This window comes from Phyllostomus hastatus, unplaced genomic scaffold (genome assembly GCF_019186645.2).
Source record: "Phyllostomus hastatus isolate PE091 unplaced genomic scaffold, TTU_PhHast_1.1 phas_scaffold_129, whole genome shotgun sequence".
NCBI classification, from domain to species: Eukaryota; Metazoa; Chordata; class Mammalia; order Chiroptera; family Phyllostomidae; genus Phyllostomus; species Phyllostomus hastatus.
In genome coordinates this window covers 8,354,697-8,375,412 of record NW_025334009.1, presented here as the reverse complement: position 1 = coordinate 8,375,412, position 20,716 = coordinate 8,354,697, and the positions used below count along the sequence as shown (strand labels likewise).

At 53.0% G+C, this 20,716-nt stretch overlaps 2 protein-coding genes across 7 annotated transcripts in view; one reads left to right on the top strand and one right to left on the bottom strand.

Annotated features, from left to right (window-relative positions):
* ACKR2 (atypical chemokine receptor 2) overlaps positions 1–13,378 on the top strand; it is a 24,504-nt gene extending 11,126 nt beyond the window's left edge. For all 4 annotated transcript variants that reach the window (XM_045857175.1, XM_045857174.1, XM_045857173.1 and 1 more), the window contains exons 2-3: positions 5,578–5,695; positions 11,731–13,378. In XM_045857175.1, the coding sequence (XP_045713131.1) occupies positions 11,760–13,007 (1,248 nt within the window). In that variant the 5' untranslated portion in view covers positions 5,578–5,695; positions 11,731–11,759 and the 3' untranslated portion in view covers positions 13,008–13,378. The remainder of the gene's footprint in view (positions 1–5,577; positions 5,696–11,730) is intronic.
* The window catches only part of LOC123830673 (5-beta-cholestane-3-alpha,7-alpha-diol 12-alpha-hydroxylase), a 27,791-nt gene extending 7,075 nt beyond the window's left edge, over positions 1–20,716 (bottom strand). The window contains exons 1-2 of one of the 3 annotated variants that reach the window (XM_045857168.1): positions 19,087–20,716; positions 17,676–18,852 (exon numbers count right to left, since the gene is read on the bottom strand). In XM_045857168.1, the coding sequence (XP_045713124.1) occupies positions 18,678–18,852; positions 19,087–20,588 (1,677 nt within the window). In that variant the 5' untranslated portion in view covers positions 20,589–20,716 and the 3' untranslated portion in view covers positions 17,676–18,677. Of the gene's footprint in view, positions 1–17,675 lie in introns of those variants that run through there. The other 2 variants (XM_045857169.1, XM_045857170.1) reach the window with 2 other exon arrangements.

Here is a 20,716-nt window from a genome sequence, read left to right as displayed (position 1 = left end):
CAACCAGAACTGCCAGAAAATTAAACTAGGAAACCTGACAACCAAAGAGTTAAAGAAGAAACATTTGTCTGGACCAGTAGAATGGGTGGACTGGCACCTGGGGTGGAGAGGACTGGCAGGTGATTCAGTGGCTGGCAGTCCCACCTCTGTGTGCGGATAAACCAGGTTGGACAACTGGAGAGTGAGACAAACCGTACCACCCAGGGTTCCAGAGCAGGAAGAGAAAGTCTCTAAAGCCTGTAAAAAGCTGTGGGGGTTACTGTGGCAGGAGAAACTCCAAGCCTCACAGGACAGTTTGCTGGAGAGACCAACAGGGTCCTAGAATGTACACAAACCCACCCACCCTGGAATCAGCACCAGAAGGGTCCAGTTTACTTGTGAGTAGCAGGAGAAGTGACTGAAAGCCCGATGAGAGCTGAGCAGGTGGCACTGTTCCCTCTCTGACCACTCTCCCACATACAGCACCACAAGGCAGAGACGTGAGTTGCCCCGCTTTAGTGAATATCTAAAGCTCCGCCCCTTACAACGTAACAGGTGCACCAAGATAAAGGAATATGGCCCAAATGAAAGAACAGATCAACTCCAGAAAAAGAGCTAAGCAATGAGGAGATAGCCAACCTATCAGAAGCCGAGTTCAAAACATTGGTAATCAGGATGCCTATAGAAATGGTTGAATACAGTCACAAAATTGAGGGAAAAGTGAAGGCTATGCCAAAGGAAATAAGGGAAAGAAACTGGGACTCAAATCAACAATTTGGAGCAGAAGGAAGAAATAAACATTCAACCAGAATGGAATGAAGAAACAACAATTCCAAAAACAAAAAAAATGAGGAGAGGCTTAGAACCTCCAGGACAACTTTAAATGTTCCAACATCCAAATCACAGGGGTGCCAGAAGGAGAAGAAGAGCAAGAAATTGAAAACTTATTTGAACAAATAATAAAGGAGACCTTCCCCACTCTGGCAAAGGAAATTGACTTCCAGAAAGTCCAGGAAGCTCAGAGAGTCCCAAAGAAGTTGAACCCAAGGAGGAACACACCAAGACACATCATAATTACATTACCCAAGATTAAAGAGAATGAGAGACTCTTAAAAGCAGCAAGAAAAAAGAAGACAGTTACCTACAAAGGAGTTCCCATAAGACTATGAGCTGATTTCTCAAAAGAAACCATATAGGAAAGAAGGGGCTGGAAAGAAGTATTCCAAGTCATGAAAGGCAAGGACCTACATCCAAGATTGCCTTATCCAGCAAAGCTTTCATTTAGAATGGAAGGACAGATAAAGTGCTTTCCAGATAAGGTCAAGTTAAAGGAGTTCATTGTCACCAAGCCCTTATTATATGAAATGTTAGTGACTTATTTAAGAAAAAGAAGATAAAAACTGTGAACAGTAAGAGGACAACAAACCCACAACTCTCAAGAACTGAACCTAAAAAAGAAAAAAAAAAACAAAAAGTAAGCAAACAACTAGGAGAGGAACAGAATCACAGGAATGGAGAGCACATGGAGGGGTATCAGCAGGGAAGGGGATGGGGGAGCGGGCGGAAAAGGTACAGGGAATAAGAAGCATAAACGGTAGGTACAAAATAGACAGGGGGAGGGTAAGAACAGAGTAGGAAATGAGAAGCCAAAGACCTTATATGTACGACCCGTGGACATGAACTAAGGGGGGAATGCTGGTGGGGGGCGGGTGCAAGGTGGAGGGGAACGAAGGGGATTAAAAACGGGACAACTGTAATAGCATAATCAGTAAAATATACTTAAAGTACATATAGAGCTTGGTGGATGGGACCACAACTGACTTTTTTTCCCCCATTTATTAATTTGAGAGAGAGACAGAGAGAGAGATTGATTTGTTGTTGAGCCTATTCCAGTGTCATTGGTTGCTTCCTATATGTGCCCTGACCGGGGATCAAACCCATGGTCTTGGTGTATCATATGACGGTCTAACCTAAGGAGCTAACTGTCCAGGGCCACTCGCTGCTTTCTCTGAGAGGTAATGTCGCTTAGTGTTTGAGAGCCCGGACTGCGGCTTTCGGTTCCTGGCTCCACTACTCACTTGCTCCGCGACACTGGGCCAGTGTCACTATGAGCTCCGTGCCCGTGTCCTCCGCTGTAAATCGGGGCTAATAACAGTATTTAACCTCCGTAAGGTACATGAGAGGATAAATAAGTCAATATCTGCAAACCCCCTTGCCCCAGCATCCAGCTCCCTGTCAGGGTCCCATGGTGGTAGCTGCTATATGATTGCATCAGGCTTAATCCTCACAAATTCTTTGGCTGTGTTTGTTTTATGGGTGAGCGCACAGGCTGGTGGAAGGCAGGGGCTCCCGGACAGAAGCCTGACTCTGTCCTGGGGGCCGGCAGGGCAACCTGAGTGGGGAAGCGGAGACCCAGCCCTGCTCTGTCCGAGCTGGTCACTCACGAGTCCTCTCCCTGCGGTCCTTCTTGTGGCACTGGCCTTCTTTCCTCATACCTTTCTCACGTGGCTGTCACTTCCTTTTCCTGTTTTCCATCTGCGCAGCATCTGCCTCCCAGCCGGCCTTCTGATCTGGCGTCCTGGATGGTAGCAGCCCGGTCGTGTGCCTCTTCTTCACCGCCGGTCCTCCTCCTTCTCCCGTTTTTGAACGCGCTAGCCCCGGTTTCCCACCTCAGCTCTGCCACTGACCAGCTATGTGGCCTTAGGGAAGTTCCTTAGCCTCTCTGTGACTCAGTTTCCTCCCAGGTAAAACAGAGATAGTCAGAGTATCTGCCTCGAAGTGTTATTGCAGGGGAAAATGAATCGATGCATGTAAAATGCTGGGAACAGAGCCTGGCCCATAGTAAGCGCCATGTAAGTGGTGGGTGTTACTATCGCTGTTGTTTTTGCTATATGCCCGGGACAGTTTGATACCTGGTGTTTCTCCAATCCCAGAAGGAGGGAAATAGAGAGCCCGTCACTGTCACCAGTCCCCCCAAAGGCAGGTTTTCCGCTTCTTGTGCCCCCACACCAGAGTGCTTTCTGCAGCCAGACCCTGTGGTCAGTGTGAGTAATGTCACAACTCCTGCCTCCACGGTCCCAGCCACAGCCAGGCTGGGACCTCGGGATGGAAATGCCGGAGGTACAGGCAGAGGCGGGCCCACCTCAAACCGGCGCAGGGCCCTGTCCAGGCCCTGGGACTCCGTCCCTCAGGTGCCCTCGCCTGCTTCAGGAGGACTGTGTGGGATGGAGTGGGGGTGGCCCCAGGACACATGCCGTGACACAACCCTGGTCCAGGGAGGCTGCACCAGCCGGACGTGGCATTTGAACATGACTCAAGTGGAAAGAGTGGGAGCTCTGGGCCGGTCACGCTGCACGGTCACGGGCTCCCAAGGCTGCTGGGGCAGAGCCGGCCTGAGCTGAGAAAAGGACTTCCAGGGGGGTCTTGGCTCAGCTGTGTCCTGGGTGCGGTGGGAGAGGCAGAACACCAGGCGAGGAAAGAGTGGGTGGAGAGAAGGGAGGGGAGAGGTGGCCAAGCTGATTAATCCCAGGATCCTTGGGTGAGTGCGTCTCTGCTGCCAGCAACCCTGGGAGACATCCGTCTATCACCGGAGGCCAATGGACCCCTTAAAAGGTGACTCTGCTTTCAGGAAGTGGATACTGAGGCTGGCAAGTGACCTCCTGTGAGGGCTTGGGGGGCGGGGGCAGGGGTCACACTGGGCCAGTGGCCCTGGCAGGCTTCTGGGAAGGGAGGGTTCAGGGTACATTTGAAAGGATATGACTTTTAAGTTGTAAAGAAGCCAGCAGAAATGACTGTCCACTAGGAGTGATCTCAAATGTTGGTTTTGGTTTTATATTTTTGAAAGCTGGTGTGGCCTCTGGGGTCACTTTCAATATTGTTTATTTGTTCACTGGTCTCAGCTGCACTGTGGCCAGCACTCTCCGCATGGGTGTGCCGAGGACACCTGTGAGGGGACCTACCTGTGACCCCGTCCTTGAGCTCTTGGCTCAGGAGGAGGGCAGCTGTGGGACTGCTGTGGGAGGTGGAAGAGGGAAGGTGGTGGGAGACAGAGACAGGGTGCAGTCCAGCTCCACAGGGTCCTGATAAGGGCTGTGCTGGTAAAGGTGGTGGGGTACAGGGCATGCGCAGGAGCGGGGGCAGCTCCGGTTTGTAGCACAGGCCACGGTGTGAACATTCCCACCACGTACCCTTCCGGCTCCCAACGTGCCGTCAGTGAAAGTAGAATTTGTTAATTCCATGGCTGTCGGCCGAACGCCTCCCAGACGCGGCACAGCTGGCTCTGGCAGGCCCGTAGGGGCTGGCTCCAAGTCGTGGCTGATTTTGAAGCTTCTCTGCCGCTCGTGGCTGAGGCCAGAAGTCCTACAGTCAGAGGCTCATCCTTGACGTCCAAGTGTGGTCCATGTGGAAGGGGCAGCTGGGAGGAGAGGGTCGTCAGATCCACCTCGTGTTGTTTGGGCCGTCTAATCCTGGGCCCATCACTGGCTGTTGCAAAACCGTGGACACTGGGGCCTCACCTCTCCAGATATCAAGTTTCCTCATCTGGAAAACGGGGACCACAGTAACGCTGCTTCCCAGGACTGTGGTTAGGATTAGATGCAAAATTGCACGTGAGTGTGTAGCTCATAGAAGGAATCCAGCGGACATGGCTGCCTTCCTGTCTAGACGGATGGAGCCTTATCCTCTCTCTCACCCCCTCAACTGAGACTTCTTGGAGAGGCCTCGAGGTGTCAGGAGGACACAGGACTCTCTGGCCAGAGATTCTTGCTACCTCAAAGCTGGAGCCAGCCCAGGCCAGCAGCCTCAAGCACTCACCAGGAGGACGCTATTGTTGCCCTAGAGACAAGATGTGGTTTGCCTCTGTGCCCTTGGCTTCCTTGCAGGGGAAGCTCAGCAGCCCTTGCCCTTGCTATCCCTTGGGGCCTTTTTAAAGCCTCCCACTGTAGCCTGCATATAGTTCTTTGGATTCTCCAGAAGTTCTACTACCGAGCTTCATCGGGGGTGGCCTTACTACCTGCTAATTCATACTAGGATGTGCATAACTGATACCTCCATTCATTCCACTTAAGGTGTTGCTGGGTAAACTAAGTGAATCCAGGCAATTAGGACAAGTGAAAACAAAACAAAGGAAAAACCAGAATGGGGCTAGAAGGACAGCTCGGGGCGGCGGTGTGGGTCACAGAGACCTAAGGGCAGGCAGGACCATGGGTTCATGGCTCAGTCCAGCCACTGACTATGCACTGTATCTTTGCACAAGTTGTTCCCCTTCTTTGAGACTCAGTTTCCCCACATGTCAGTTGAAGGAGGTGGACACGATGCTCTCTCACTCCCTCATTCTGAGATGCTTAGGGCACAAAAGGTCACAGCAAGTATATTACCTATTGCCCCTGTATTGCATACCACAAAATCGGTGGTTTGAAACAACCCACATTTATCCTCTTGATGTTCTAGAGCTCAGAAGTCTAAAATGGGTCAGCAGGGCTGCATTCCCCTGGAGGATCAGGGGGAGATCTGTGCCTCGCCTCTCCCAGCTCCCAGAGAATCGTTGTCTTTAACTGCTTTACTCTGACTTCTGTTTCCATCGCCCCATCTTTGATTCAGGTGTTCCTGCCTTCTCCCTACGAGGACATCTGTGATTACATTGGATAATCTAGGATACCCTCTCCGTCTCGAGGCCGTTAACCTGATCACGTCTGTGAAGGCGCTGCTGACAGACAAGGTAAGATAATCACAGGTCACGGGGATTAGGATGTGGACACCTTTGGGAGGCCGTTACCTGTGGACCACGGGGAGGCCGAGTTTTGCTTTGCTCAGTAAAGTCTTTGAGGCATTGATGGTGGACTCTATAGAGGCTGGACCAGCCAAGGAGGGCAACGTCCTGGTCAGCCGAGACCTCCTGAGCCCAAATCACACCTCTCTCAGGTGACCCCTCTCTGTAAGCTGGATGGGTCAGAGCAGAGGCCAAGGACGAGATGGACTGGGGACAACACAGTGTTCCTGGTGTCTGCAGACCAGGGTTCAGCTGCAGCTCAGCCAGTGACTTCCTATGAGATCATGAAGAAGTTGCTGTGCCCTAGGTTAAATGGTGCCGACAGCTCCTTCCTGGTTTGCCTTGCAGGACTGCCCTAGTGGGTATGAAGGTGCCTGGCCAGATCCCGGGTCTCCGCGGGGGTGTGGCTGCTGTTGTTGATGACAGCGATGGGAGGGGCTGGTGGCCTCAGTCCCAGAGTGAAAAATCAGGAGGCCCCGAGAGGCGAGGGAACAGCGTGTTCCAGGTGGTGTGGTCCAACCTAGAGCCCGCTGCCCTGACATCCAGCTTTGATCAAAGCGACCATCAGGCTTGGTTGTTTGTTAAAGCAAAAGTCAAGGACTTTGCGAACCCATGTCAGGTTCAAGTTCAGGGCTGACAGACCAGAGCTGCTGGTGTTTAATCAGCGACAGCTCCTGACGAAGAAATCCTAATCGGGCCCAAGCACAGAAGAGCGTTTCCCCCTTCAAGCCCCAGCAGCTCACAGACTCCCAGCCACGTCTTGGGGGTGTCCTTCCCGCTGCTCAGAAAAGGGAGAGGCTCAGGGGCAGGAGACCCCAGGTGCACAGGCAGAATGGAAGACCAGGAAAGGAAGGCACAGGACCAGGTTCCTCAGGCCAGTCAAGAGCGCAGCCTGGCCCTGGAGAAAGCGACCCACTCTGAGCCCCTGGGGTTTCAACAGGATGTGTGTGTGTGTGTGTGGCTTTCACAAATATCTGGCCCAGACGCCATGCCAGGAGCCCGAGGGTGGGACAAGGAGTGGGAGGACATCAGGGTTCCCCTGGGAGAGGCCCCGCCTCCACAGCACTGGATATTCCCATCTGCTCTGAGATCACAGTGTCAAGGAAAGTAGAAGCATCAACACTTATTTCAAAATTCCACCCGGAAAAAAATAGACAAAACTTCTCTCAGTAAGGGCTGGGGAAAATGTTAACAACATCTATGTAAAAAGCTAAAATTGTTACTATTAGAACCGTTTGTAAAATGAGAATCCCACTAATTAAAACAATAAATCATTCACAAAAGGAATATAAACTGGCATTGAATGTATTACATAATTCAATCTTGAGGACTTCTGGCCAAGATGGAGGCGTAGGTAGCTAGTCTTTGTCTCCTCACACAGCCAAAAGAAAGACAACAACAAATGTAAAACCAAAAAATAAAAATAAGCAGAACTGCCAGAAAATTGAACTGTATGAAAGTCCAGCAACCAAGGAGTTAAAGAAGAAACATAAGACTGGTAGTGGGGGGGGCAGAGCCAGGCAGGCAGGGCAGAGAGGATGAGTGTAGTGGCAAGGTGACTGGAGGACCTGGTGGGTGAGGCGGTGGCTGGTAGACCAGGCAGTCCTACATTTGCATGTGGATACACTGGGAGGAACAACTGGGGAGTGGGAGAGACCGTGCAACCCACGGTTCCAGTGTGGGGAAATCTCTGACTGTGAAAACCTGGGGGGGTTGTGGCAGAGGGAGAAACTCCCAGCCTCTCAGGAGAATTTGTTGGAGAGACCCTAGAATGTACACAAACCCACCCACCCGGGAACCAGCACCGGAAGGTCCCAGTTTGCTAGTGGGTAGTGGGGTAAGTGACTGAAAGCCAGCTGAGAGCCAAGCAAGCAGCATGGTTCCCTCTCTGACCACTTCCCCACATACAGTGCAGTGACATGGGCTGTCCTGCCCTGGTGAATATCTAAGGCTCCACCCCTTACAACATAACAGGTGCGCCAAGACAAAAAAATGTGGCCCAAATGAAAGAACAGAACAAAGCTCCAAAAAGAGAACTAAGCAATAAAGAGATAGCCAACCTATCAGATGCGGAGTTCAAAACACAGGTAATCAGGATGCCTACAGAAATGGTTGAGTAGGGTTGCAAAATAGAGGGAAAAAGTGAAGGCTATAAAGAGTGAAATAAAGAAAAACATACAGGGAACCAACCGTGAAGGGAAGGAAACTGGGGCTGAAATCAACGGTTTGGAGCAGAAGGAAGAAATAAACCACACCACTCTCCTTAGGGACCCAACCGGAATGTGTCCCACTACCTGAGCAATGCGGAACTCTCAAGCATCTCCTTTGCCTTCTCCTGTTGCTCACTGCTATTATTATAACTGTCCTTGTCCTTTTAGAAGCTCTCTGCACTCCCCACATGCCCCACATGATCCACACCCCTCGCTTTTCCAGGAGCAGTAAGGATTCCCCGTCAGCTAGCGGCCAGGCCTTCTATGACCTCTGCATAAGCATCCCAGCTGAGGGAGCACCACAGCACTCCACCGAACAGGACATACTCCAAGCACTGTGGGATGCCTTCCTCTGGGGCGTGTCCAGGACTATTCCTGGGAGCTAGTTTCCATGTGGCTAGAATTAGATTGACCCTAGCTGGCATTTTCTTACTCTTACTCCCTCCTCTCTCTTATTCACCCTTACCACACTCCTCTTCCAACATAGAGGTCCCTGTAGCCCACTTCTTAAAGTTGAATTACTCCTGCTGGCCTTGCCTCTCCACCTGTAGCTGGGGGTATGTCCAGCCCCTGGCGTGGGTTGCCCCACCTGGGGTCATTACCCCGCCAGGTCAGCGGGGTAATGTCTCTTGCCGTCTGGACTCCAAAACCACCCACAGTGATGCTTGGGGGCCTGAGGTTACCAAACACTACCAAAATAAGTTACCAGACACCTTTTCTGCCCACGACTGGCACTGTCCCAAGGGTCCCCTATTCCTGCACGTCATCAATCACTTGCACGCCACCTTTCCCTTCTGCGTCACAAGTCAAAGGAGTGAGGGAACCCTGGTTGGCTCACTTAACCCAAACCATTGCCAATGGAGCTTTGTAATCCCACAACCCCCTCTCAGAAATGTCTCGAGACTCTCCCTAACCTGGTTACCAAGCCTTGGGGTCATCGGAACCCAGAATCCAGGAGACGAAACTACTTTCTTACATATTCACTTCCCATGACTGCGACTCTCACTGGCGCAATGCCAACATAGACATCCACCTACTGCAACAGAGGCCAGCCAGAAAAGTTAACTTCTTCAACCTTCTTTCCCAGGAGGGCCAGGACTATCTCCCCCTACACTGAGATCGCACTGTGGCGGTTCATTTTAGGAAAAAGCAGGGCTCTATCTGCACTGAATTTATAGACCAACCCTTCCCAAATCCCATCATTGACCCCCTAGTCACTGCATCTCTAGCTGCACAAGGAGTTGATTACCGGGCCACCAAATACTCTAGGACTAGAACACTGGTTAGCGGTAGATATGTGTCAGTAGAAACCCAGCCCATTCTGTGGACAGAATACAGAGTTTCTGCAGAAATCCACCACTCTTCGTGGGTATATTGGATTTGTGGATCAGGGGCCTATTGGACCCTGTCCCCTCAAATGGACAGGAATCTGCTCCCCGGGGTACATTCTTCCTGACATATCGATTGCATGGGAAAATGCCTCACTCCCCTTTCCCCTTAGGGGTTGGGGACATTCATTCAAAAGGGTCGGCCCGTTGATCCCCATAATAGCATTGCCAGGAGTCCTCTCTGTGGCTGGGACTGCAGTGGGTGGCACCTCCCTAGGTATTCATGACCAATTATCTCTAGAAACAGCAGAGGCACTTACCGAGACGGGGGAAACCCTAGCTGCACTCCAGGAACACCTGGACTCCCTAGCAGGGGTAGCCCTTCCAAGCCGCAGAGCCCTAGACCTACTCACCGCATCAGAAGGAGGGACATGTCTCTATCTCAGAGAAGAGTGCTGTTTCTACGTTAACAAATCAGGTCAGGCCCAACAAAACACTCAGGGTATACTGGAGTCTGCTTCTGAAATCAAGACTCTGAGTCCCTCCATAAATCCTCGCTCCTGGCTCTCCAGCATGACCTGGCTACTGCCTATCCTGGGACCCCTCTTTTCAATACTCCTCTCCTTATGCTCAGACCATGTATCTTTGACCTGCTTGTAAAGTGTATACCTTCCAGGCTGGAGCAGTTCAAAAATCAAATCAGGGCAGTACTTGCCCTGCAACATTATCAACCAGGGCAGTGCAAGTACAGCTCATGGAGATGGCTTAGGGACAGCTCTACGACCCTTCCCAGTGGGAAGCAGTTCCAGAAGACAGACCTTCGGTCATTTACCCCCAGCTTTGAAGACATAATAAAAAGCAGTCTGGGATGAAGGGGTCAGGCCAGTTCCCCAGCCTGCCAGACTGCTCCCAACCCATTCAGGCCAGTCTCCAACCCTCGGGCCTGCCTATGACTCAGTTGTCCTGACTCGCTTGGTAGCCTGCGGCTTACTCCCAACTCTCTCCCACTGCGCACAATAGACACCTGGCATCAGCGATGGTGGCCAGGGGCCAGACTGACCCTCCTGTACCTGGGAACAGCCCAGCCTTTGTCTAACCCATTGTCCTGGATTGCCTAACCCTGGAACCCTGAGGCACGCTCCTGGAAGAACAAGAGACTAACCCCTCCCCTATCCCTCCACAAACCCCACACTTTTCCTTTTGAAAACCCCACTCTTGCCTTCTTCTGGTGCTGAAGTCGACCCCGAATCAGCCCGCCTCTCAGCACAGCATCAAATAAAGGCACTTGGATCAGATCGACAGGTTCCTTCCGCTTCTATTTCTCACCCATTTCTAGCGCCTCTGGCTTCTCCTGCCCAGGCAGCCGCCATCTGGAATCCTGCGCCTGTCATTCCCTGGCTTTTCCCTCTCATCTCTTTCAACTCCTATGTGCACAGTACACTTGTCTTCGTTTTAGTAAAAGAATATCATGTCTATGTTTTTACAGGACTTTGAGAGACTGGCCATTTTTCCCAAGGCAGTCGGGTGGTGGTGAGGGCGGTGAGGGAGGAACCTGAGATGCCACACACATTTCGGTCTTAGGTGCCAGAGGAGTCGGTGATGCCACTCAGTTAGACAGACACAGGCGAGGAGGAGAGGCTGGCGGGAGGGTGGTCGACTCAGGTCTGAGTAAAGCAGTAATTTAAACTACCATTTATTGAGCACCTACTATGTTCTGGGCACTCTTCGTAGCACTTGAAGTGCTTCAGGTGAATACTTAAGCCTCACAAGAACCCACGAGTAGGTGCTGGGGAAACTGAGGGATGGAAAAGTTTAGCTGTTCTGAGTCTGTCAACATATTAGGTCACAACTTTCTGCTACACACCTAAATATTCTGGTTAAAATAAAACATAAAATATAAAAGAAAGTGTTGATGTAAAACAATATTTATAACTGGAAGTCTTTAAATAAAAGCTAGGGAAATTCTCAGGGGAGGGAAGAAAGCTCAAAGCCAGAGTGGGCACCCCAGACGTGTATAGAGAAAATAGGCCCCACTGAGGAGAAGCTCTCATTTAAAAACCAAACATAAGCTACACACAGAATAATTAAAGCCAGACATGGGGAGGAGTATGGAGACACAATAGATAAGTGAAGATTGGTAGCCCTAAATGATAGGGGAAAATAGGAAAGACAGTACCAGTTTTTTTCAAACAATGAGGGAGAAAAGTTAACCGTAATGAAAGAAGTGGATACTAAGAGAACACCCGGGGCTAAGCCACTTGCCCAAGGTGACATAAACAGTCAGTGACAGATTCAGCTCCCCGCACTTGGGCTCGTACTTGCTGGGCTGCAGGGGTGGTAGCTGCGAGGAGCCTGTCGGACCTCCCGGGGCGTTAGCAATGGGGTTTAAGAGAGCGGGGTTGCCCGGCTTCACCATCTGTCTCTCACACGACTCTCTGGTTGGCAGAGCTCCAGGACTGGGCGGATCCTCCCAGCATGGCCACCACCGCCTCCTCCCAGCCGCTGCTCACCACCCAGGTCGCCAGTTCTGAGAACAGCAGCTCCTTCTTTGACTACGAGGACTACCTGGACCTGGAGGACTTCCTGCTCTGCAGGAAAGACGAGGTGCTGTCCTTCAGCAGGGTCTTCCTGCCGGTCTTCTACAGCCTGGTCTTTGCGCTGGGCCTGGGCGGGAACCTCCTCCTTCTAGTGGTCTTGCTCCGGTACGTGCCTCGCAGGCGGATGACAGAGGTCTACCTGTTGAACCTGGCTATCTCCAACCTCCTGTTCGTGGTGAGCCTGCCCTTCTGGGTCATCTCCGTGGCCTGGCATTGGGTCTTCGGGAGCTTTTTGTGCAAGGCGGTGAGCATCCTCTATACCATCAACCTCTACAGTGGCATCTTCTTCATTAGCTGCATGAGCCTGGACAAGTACCTAGAGATCGTCCACGCTCAGGCCCACCACAGGCTGAGGACCCGGGTCAAGCGCTGGGTCCTTGTTGCCGTGGTCTGGGCTGTGGCCCTGGCTGTCTCCATCCCTGACATGGTCTTCGTGCAGGTGCATGAAAACCCCAAGGGTGTGTGGCACTGCTATCCGGATTTCGGGGGGCACGGGACCTTCTGGAAGCTCTTCCTGCGCTTCCAGCAGAACATTCTGGGGTTTCTCCTCCCACTCCTTGCCATGATCTTCTTCTATTCCCGCATCGCCTTGGTCCTGGTCAGGCTGAAGCCCCCAGGCCGGGTCCGGGCTCTGAAGATGGCCTTCGCCCTGGTGGTGGCCTTCTTCGTGCTGTGGTTCCCGTACAACCTCGTCCTGTTTCTGCACTCGCTGATGGACCTGAAAGTCTTATGGGACTGCAAGGCCAGCAAGCACCTGGATTATGCACTGCAGGTAACAGAGACCATCGCCTTCTTTCACTGCTGCCTCATGCCTGTCCTCTACGCCTTCTCCGTCCGCTGCTTCGGCCAGTACCTGAAGGCTTCCCTGGCCGCTGTGTGTGGGTGGCACCAGGCACCTTGCCCTCCCCGGGCCCCACTGTCCAGCTGTTGTGAGAGTAGCAACCTCACCGGCCAAGAAGAAATGACCAGCGTGAATGACCTTGGGGAGAGGCAGGCGGAGGACTCTCCCAACAAGGAGGGTGTGGGGGAAAAGGAAACCCAAGTGGCCATGCCACAGTCTGATGATGGCGGATGGGACCCAGCTCAGCTGGGTATCCACCCAAGTTCTCTCCAAGGGCCTCACTGACAATGTTGCTAAACTCAGTGGTCAGTTTTCAGCTCTCGACCATCACCAGCATCCGCTCACTCCTTCCAGGACATCACACTCCTCGGACTGCTGCGACAGTTGCCCAGCTGGCCTCTGTTTCCTATCGTCATGTCCTCCTACCGTCGATTGCAGTGGTCCCCAACCTTTTTGGAACCAGGGACCAGTTTCCTTAAATACCTCTTTGTACTTCTTAATCCCCTCACCTCTTCATTCATTCCCCCACACCCGCCTCCCATCGGGGAACCATCAAAATGCTCTCTGGGCCCTGGCTGGTACGGCTCATTGGACTGAGTGCCAGCCTGCAAACCAAATGGTCACCGGTTCGATCCCAGCCAGGGCACATGCCTGGGTCGCAGGCCAGGTCCCCAGTAGGGGGCACATGAAAAGCAACCACACATTGGTGTTTCTCTCCCTCTCTTTCTCCTTCCCTTCCCCTTTCTCTAAAAATCAATAAATTAAATCTTTAAAAACAATGCTCTCTGGGTCTGTGATTTTATTTCTGTTCTTCCTGTTTGCTTAGTTTGATGTCAAGATTCAATTGTTGATACATATGTACTTTTTGCTATTTTGTTGTTAATAGTTTTTATCCTCTTTTTTTTTTTTAAATAAGTCCCTTTAACAATTCCTACCACAATGGTATGATGATGATTAACTCCTTTAGTTTTTTCTTGTCTAGGAAGCTCTTTCTCTGCCCTGCGATTCTAAATGATAGCTTTGCTGGGTAGAGTAATCTTGGCTGTAAGTCCCTGCTTTTTCATGACTTTGAATATTTCTTGCCAGTCTCGTCTAGCCTGCAGTTTCTTTTGAGAAATCAGCTGACAGTCTTATGGGAACTCCCATGTAGGTAATTAACTGCTTTTTTTCTTGCTGTATTTAAGATTCTCTCTTTACCCTTAACCTTGGGCATTTTAATTATGATGTGTCTTGGAGTTGGCCTCTTTGCCCCCATCTTGTTTGGGAGTCTCTGTGCTCCCTGGACTTGCACGTCTATTTCCTTCACCACATTAGGGAAGTTTTCTTTCATTATTCTTTCAAATAGATTTACTTTTTCTCGCTCTTTCTCTTCCCCTCCTGGCACCCCTAGAATGAGAATGTGGGACCTCTTAAGGTTGTCCCAGAGGCTGCTTATACTACCCTCATTTTTTTGGATTCCGGCTTCTTCTTGTTCTTCTGATTGATTGTTTTTTGCTTCCTCATGTTCCAAATCATTGATTTGATTCTCAGCTTCATCCACTCTGCTGTTGTGCCCCTATAAATCGTTCTTTATTTCAATTAGCATATCTTTTGTTTCTGACTGGATGTTTTTTATGCTGTTGAGGTCCTCACTAAGTTCCTTGGGCATCCTTATAACCAGTGTTTTGAACTCTGCATCTGACAGATTGCTTATCTCCATTCTGTTTAACTCTTTTTCTGGAGTTTTGATCTGTTCTTTCATTTGGGCCATGTTTCTTTGTTTCCTCATTTTGGCAGCCTCCCTGTGTTTGTTTCTATGTATTAGGTAGAGCTGCTTTGACTCCGTGTCTTGGTAGCATAGCCTAATGTAGTAGGTGTCCCATAGGGTCCACTGGCACAGCCTCCCCTATCACCCAAGATGGGTACTCGAGGTACACCCTTTGTGTGGGCTGAGTACCCCCTCTTCTTGTAGTTGAGCCTCGATTGCTGTTGGCAGATCAATGGGAGGGGTTTACCCAGGCCAGTCAGCTGCAAGGACTGGCTGTGACCACTGACCACCAACCTCCGCCCTCTGTGGGGGATCAGCTGTGCAGGGTCAGGGTGGTGGCGCTGTCACATTGTCTGTAGCTGCCCACTGGTTGTGCAGTCTCTGGGGTTTCCCCAGTGGTGGAGGCCAAGGCCATCCCCCACCTGTGTTGCCTGGCACCACCCAATCTGAGCTGTAAAGCAATCTGAGATGGCTGCTACTGGTGCTGTGCTTGGAGATTCCCAGGAGAAACCAAGCTGTGACTCTAGGCTGGCTACTGCTAGTGCTGGGCTTGGGGCTCACAGAGGCTAGTTGTTGCTCGTTTAAGAGGGTTGAGGAAGTTGTGAAGCATGAGCCAATACCAGCCATTCATATGGAAAAGCAGCTTGAGTGGGGCCATAATTTTGTTGGGGTGGAGTCTCAAGGGATCTCCAGGGTGAAGCAAACAGTGTTAGCCAGGTTGATGGAGTCTCAGATATAGCACCAGCTTGCCAGGTCAGTGGGGAGAAGGTTTAGCAAAGGGACAATGGCCTCTGCTCACCTTGATGCGAGACACTTCAGTTTCTCCCTGTGTGCCACCGGTGCCTTTCAAGCTGCCACCCTGGTGCTGGAGCTCAGAGGGAGGAGTCTGAGTAGGTGAGTCCATGTGTGAATTCTTTATAAGGAACTGCTTGGGGCTCCAGAAGTTTCCTCCACTGACTCAATCCCTCCTAGTTTTTGCAGCCAGAAGTTGTGGGGACTTACCTTCCTGGCACTGGAACCCTGGGCTGGGGGGCCTGGTGTGGGGCTGGGACTCCTCGGTCCTGAGATATGTCTCCTGAATTTGTATTCACCACACATGGACTTGGGACCAGCCTGTCCTGCATCTGTGCCCCTCCTGCCGGTCTGGATGGATGTGGTTTCTTTACTTGGTTGTCAGACTTCCATTCAGCTTGATGTCTGATGGTTCTGAGTGACGGTCGTTCTATAGTTTAGTTGTGAGTTTGATGTGGTTGTGGGAGGAGGCGAGCCATGTCTGTCTTCGTTGTCATCTTGATCGGAAGTCTTTGTGCGTCCATTTCAATATTGAAGATGGATGAAAATACACAACATTTTTGGCATATGATGCTTCATTTTTTCCAAAAAAGGTAAAAAGACAACTGAAATGCAAATAAAATACTTGTGCAGTATATGGAGAAGGTGCTATGACTGATGGAAAGGTTCAGAAGTGGTTTTGAAGTTTCCTGGTTCTATTGACATTTTGGCCAAATAATTCTTTGCTGTGGGGCTGTCTCATGCACTGGAAGATGTTTAGCAGCACCCCTGGCCTCTGCCCACCAGAAGCCAATAGCAGGAGATAGCCCACATACTCAATATCCAAATCCATGAAGTCATTGGTGAAAATGAAAAATGTGTCTTATTTTATGGAAAAAGCAGACTTTTTGGCTAACCCAATACTCTGCACCCAACAGCCAGAGTGATCACAGCACCCTCAACCTTCACTCCCATCTTCAGAGAAACCTGAGGTCCATTCCCCACTAGGCTGCTCCCACCCCTCTAGTTCAGCCAGGGAAATATCGTTGTTATTTTGTTTAACATCGCAGCCTTGGGGGTGGCCCCAGGGTCGGGCAGCCAGGAGGCGCTGCCAGCAACATGCCACCTGCGGAGTGGCCCACGGTGAAGGGCAGCGGGGCTCTGCCTGGGGGCCGGGCTGCCCACCCTCTGCCCTGTGAAGGATGGTGAGGGCATGCAGGGCACGTTGCTGCCTAGGAAATCATCTCCCTTCTTCCCCAGGTTCTGGGGTTCCACCCTCGGCCTGTCACGCCTGCCTTGCTTTGTTGTAAGCTGTCCTCAGGGAGTACACACGGTGGGCTTTTCTCTGGGGGAGAAAAGAGTTGGGTCAGAAACGAGGAACTGGGGACAGACCTTCCGGGTCGGGACAGGAAGTGATTGACTGGGGGCACCCCTGCGGGTCTCAGTCTTCCTGCTGCCAGCGAAGGAAGGGCGGCCCTGGTAGAGCGTGTCTCCAGCCGTCCCCACGCAGGGGCCCCAGAACCACGGGCGCCGGTGGTGGGAGCTGGCCTCCACGTGCCCACTCCAGTTCTGGGTGCTCCCTGCTTCCTGGGAGGCCTGTGGTCATGGGGAACACCCTTGGCTGTGGGATGGGACACCTGGGATCACCCCACCCCTGACCCACCTCGGCTGCTCTGGGTCCCAGGCTCACCCTCAAACCAATCACAGGCTCCACGAAGTTTGCTCTCGGTTGAGCCTGGTCTCCTGAGTCCCTTACTCAGGGGGCTTGGGCAGCCAGCCCTTCCCCGCCAGCCTGTCCACAGGCCAGGCTCCTGGTCCGCCTTCCTTTGGGCCTGGGGGAAAGCACAGGATGCAGCACCAAGGCCTGGGCAGGGTCCAGGAGGTATGTGAAGGCCTCACCACTTCGCTCCATCCTTCAGCTGCTCGGGCACAGGGCCTGGCTCTGTGAGCAGGTGGTTGGGAAGCTCCTCATGGACAACCCCCCATTTCCCAGCCCCCTTGTCCCTCTCCTGTGCTCCTGGCCCCTTGCGGAGTAGGATGGGACATCCCATCTTCTCCTAACCAGTCAAACCTCTATCAGGCTCCAGGCAGATGCCTGGGCAGATGCCCTCAGCCCAGGCCTATTGTCCTGGCAAAACTCAGTGCAGAACAGAAGGGAAGAGGCCAGTCAGAGATGTGGGAGGGGGTAGCAGGGAGAAGCCCCACTGGGTGATCCTGGCAGGGGGTCATGCTGCAGGGACAGTCCCAGCCCCAGCCAGGGTCCTGCCATCAGCCCACTGAACTCCGGCAGCCACCCCATCTCGTGCCCTCCCAGCCCCGGTAAGCATGCCTGGGGACAGGGATGGTCTCTAGTTCGGGTGCCTGAAAGCTGAGGGCGGACAGGGAGGGGAAGGAAATGATTTGAGGGCACAAAGTAAACTAGCCGAGACTGGAAGTCGGGTTTCTGTCATTTAATCTGCATCTGGGGAATTGGGGGCTCAGAGATGAAAGAATAAGGTTCGGGGCCCTATGGACCCCAGTGTGGGGAAGGGGCAGGAGGAGGAAACCAGGACAGAGAGCAAGGACTCTTAACAGACGCACTGTGATACGGGAGGTGTTAGGGGAGCCGCAGGAGCGGGAGGCGGGGGATGGGCCGGGCCGGGTCTAAGAAGGCTTCAGGAGCAGCTGGCACCAGGGTTGGCAGGAAAAGCAAGTAACGTGCTTTACAGACATTTCCACCAGGGAAGGCTGGGGAAAAGCTGGATTGCCCTGCGTGGGAAATGTGGGGACCAACTGCGGCAAACCTTAAATGTCGGGTGTGCGAAGGGAATGGGGAGCTGGAAGATAAAATAGCACCAGTGAGAGGTGCTTTTGGAAGCCGGTGTCTGGGAGCAGCAGCAGGACGGACAGAGGGCCCACAGGCTGGGTGTGGAGGGAGGTGCGTGGATAACGCCTGCAGGGAAGGCGGGGCTTCTGCAGGCCCGCTGTTCCCCAGGGCAGCCGCGCGCTTTGCCTGTGCCCGGCCGGAACCGAGGGGTGCCTGCCGCAAGGGCAGAAAGCACACGCCAGTTTTGAACACACAGTACAATATGCACACGATGCAATCTAGAATTGTACACCCGAAACCTATATAATTAATTGTATTAACCAATGCCACCCCAATAAATTCAATTTTTTTAAAAAAAAGTGCCTACCAGATGTTGAAGGCAATTCTAAAAAAGAAATGCAAAACTATTCTTTATATGGATGACATGTTGAAACGCTAATATTTTGGCTACATGGGGGTAAGTGAAATACATTATAAAAATGAAATTTTACTTGTTTCTTTTACTTTAAGAGATGTGTCAAGTAGGGAATCAATGAAAAATGACCCATGTGGCTTGCCTTATATTGCTATTGAACAAGACTGTTTTTAGAATGTGACTTCCAGAAGACATGGAATGGAACTGAGAAAGGAATTAAGTGGGGGGCAGTGGGGACTCGCAGCTGGGAGCTGCTGTGCCGCTCGAGGGGACCAGCTGCTGTGCCGGGGGCGCGACTGGTCGAGGTGGGCCTTCTTCCCCGAACAGAGCTTCCTGCGCGCAGTTCCCCTTCCTGCAGATTTCTGGTGCAAGGGGGATTCTGCTGAACCCACTGTGAGAGGAGGAGTTTTAAAGAGACAGTGATTAGCCTGGGAGGTGTCTAGAAGGAGACCAGAGAGCAAGAAGGACAGAGGTACCAGGACAGAGAGGTAGAGGGTGCCCCCAGAGCCGCCAGGAGCAGCAGCTGGTGGGGGGTCTGGGGCTTCAGAGGGGCGAGAAGAGGTGGAGACCCCCAGGGCGCCCCCTGGCCAGGCTTGCGGCCCCCCGCCCCCGGGGCCGCGCTCACTCAGGAGACTGCAGGCGGTACCGGAAGCGCACGTCGTGGCTGGGCTGCGTGGTGCCGAAGCCCCAGCGCTGGGGGTCCACGGGCGGCACGGGCGTGTCGGGGTCCACCAGCTCCAGGTCGAAGTGCGTGATCATGAGCAGGACGAAGAGCTTCATCTCGCTCAGGGCCAGGAACCTCCCGGGGCACATGGAGACGCCCGAGCCCCACGGCATGGTGTAGTGGTGGATCTTTTTGCCGGCCTTGTAGAAGTCCACTTTCCGGCTGCCGTCGGGGTTGAGGAAGCGGTCGTACTTGAAGGCGGTGGGCTGGGGGTGGATGTCGGGGTCCATGTGCACGGAGAGGTAAGGGAAGAGGGCCACGATGTCCCCGCCCCGGAGCTGGTACTCCTCCCCGCTGGCCATCTGCAGGGTGTGGTCACCGTTCACCACCCTGAGGAGGGTGGGCGCCGCCCGCAGGCGCAGCGTCTCCTCCATCACGCTGTCCAGCACCGGCGTGTGCTGCAGGGCGCCGACCTCCAGGTCGAACGACCGCCCGGCCTCCAGCCTGGCCTCCCCCAGGACCTGGGCAGCCTCCTCTCTCAAGGCCTGCATGGCTGCTGGGTGCTTCAGCAGGAACAGGAGGGCCCAGAAGGAGGTGGGCCCCGTGTTCCCCTGGGAGGCCCAGAGCATCATGAAGTTGAACTTGTCCTGCATGGCCGGGGCTACCCCCTGCTCCCTCAGAAACTGGAGCATGTAGGTGATCCAGCTGCTGATGCCATCCTTCTGCAGGCTGTGTTTCACCGAGAGGGTCTGGTGGAAGAGACGCTGGAGCCGGCCCACTTCCAGCCACTCCCGGGGCCCCAGCAAGGAGTAAACGAACCTGGGGAACAGGCGGTCGAACTTGCGGAACTGCACAAATAACTCCTCTGCCTGCAGTAGGTCCTGCTCCGGGTCCTTTGTGTAGCCGAACAGGCTCAGGTAGCCAGCCTGGAACAAGGCGTTGTAGCAGAAGTGAAAGAGGCCGTCCTCTTGCCACCTCCTGGCGTCCGGACGCTGGCCCGTGGGCCCCAGTATGACCAAGGACAGGCAGTCCCGCATGGTTTTGTTGAGATCCTCCAAGCCGTCGCCCATGAGGTGCTTGGTGCTGGCTGAGTGTATCATCCGGTGGTCTCCCGGCCCGGACTGGTATCCAAATACCTTCAGCACCAGTTTTTCGGCATACTCCACAAAGTCCAGTTTCCTCTTCACGTCCCTGAGGATGGGGCCGAAGGAGAGGGGGTCCATGAGGAAGGTGAAGTACTGGCCGCCGAGCTGCACGGTGAACACGTCCCCATGCTTGGCCCGCATGTGCTTCAGGAATTCCAGCATATTCTTCCGGAAAGCCATGGCGTGGCCCAGCCAGGGCACAGAGCCTTTATCCAGAGGGGGCTCCTGGGGCCTGCGCTGCCGGAGCAGCCCCCGCAGGCACAGGTATCCCACCACGGCCACCAGCAGGGCTCCCAGCACGGGCCCCCAGAGCACCATGGCTGTGCCCTCCCGGGTTAAGATCTGGACACGCTGCTCTCTGGGTGCCGGCGAGAGGCTGGGAGGCCTTGACAATGGAAAGGTCTGCCCGCTTGGACCTTGCCCCGTGGCTGCAAGTTATAATAAAT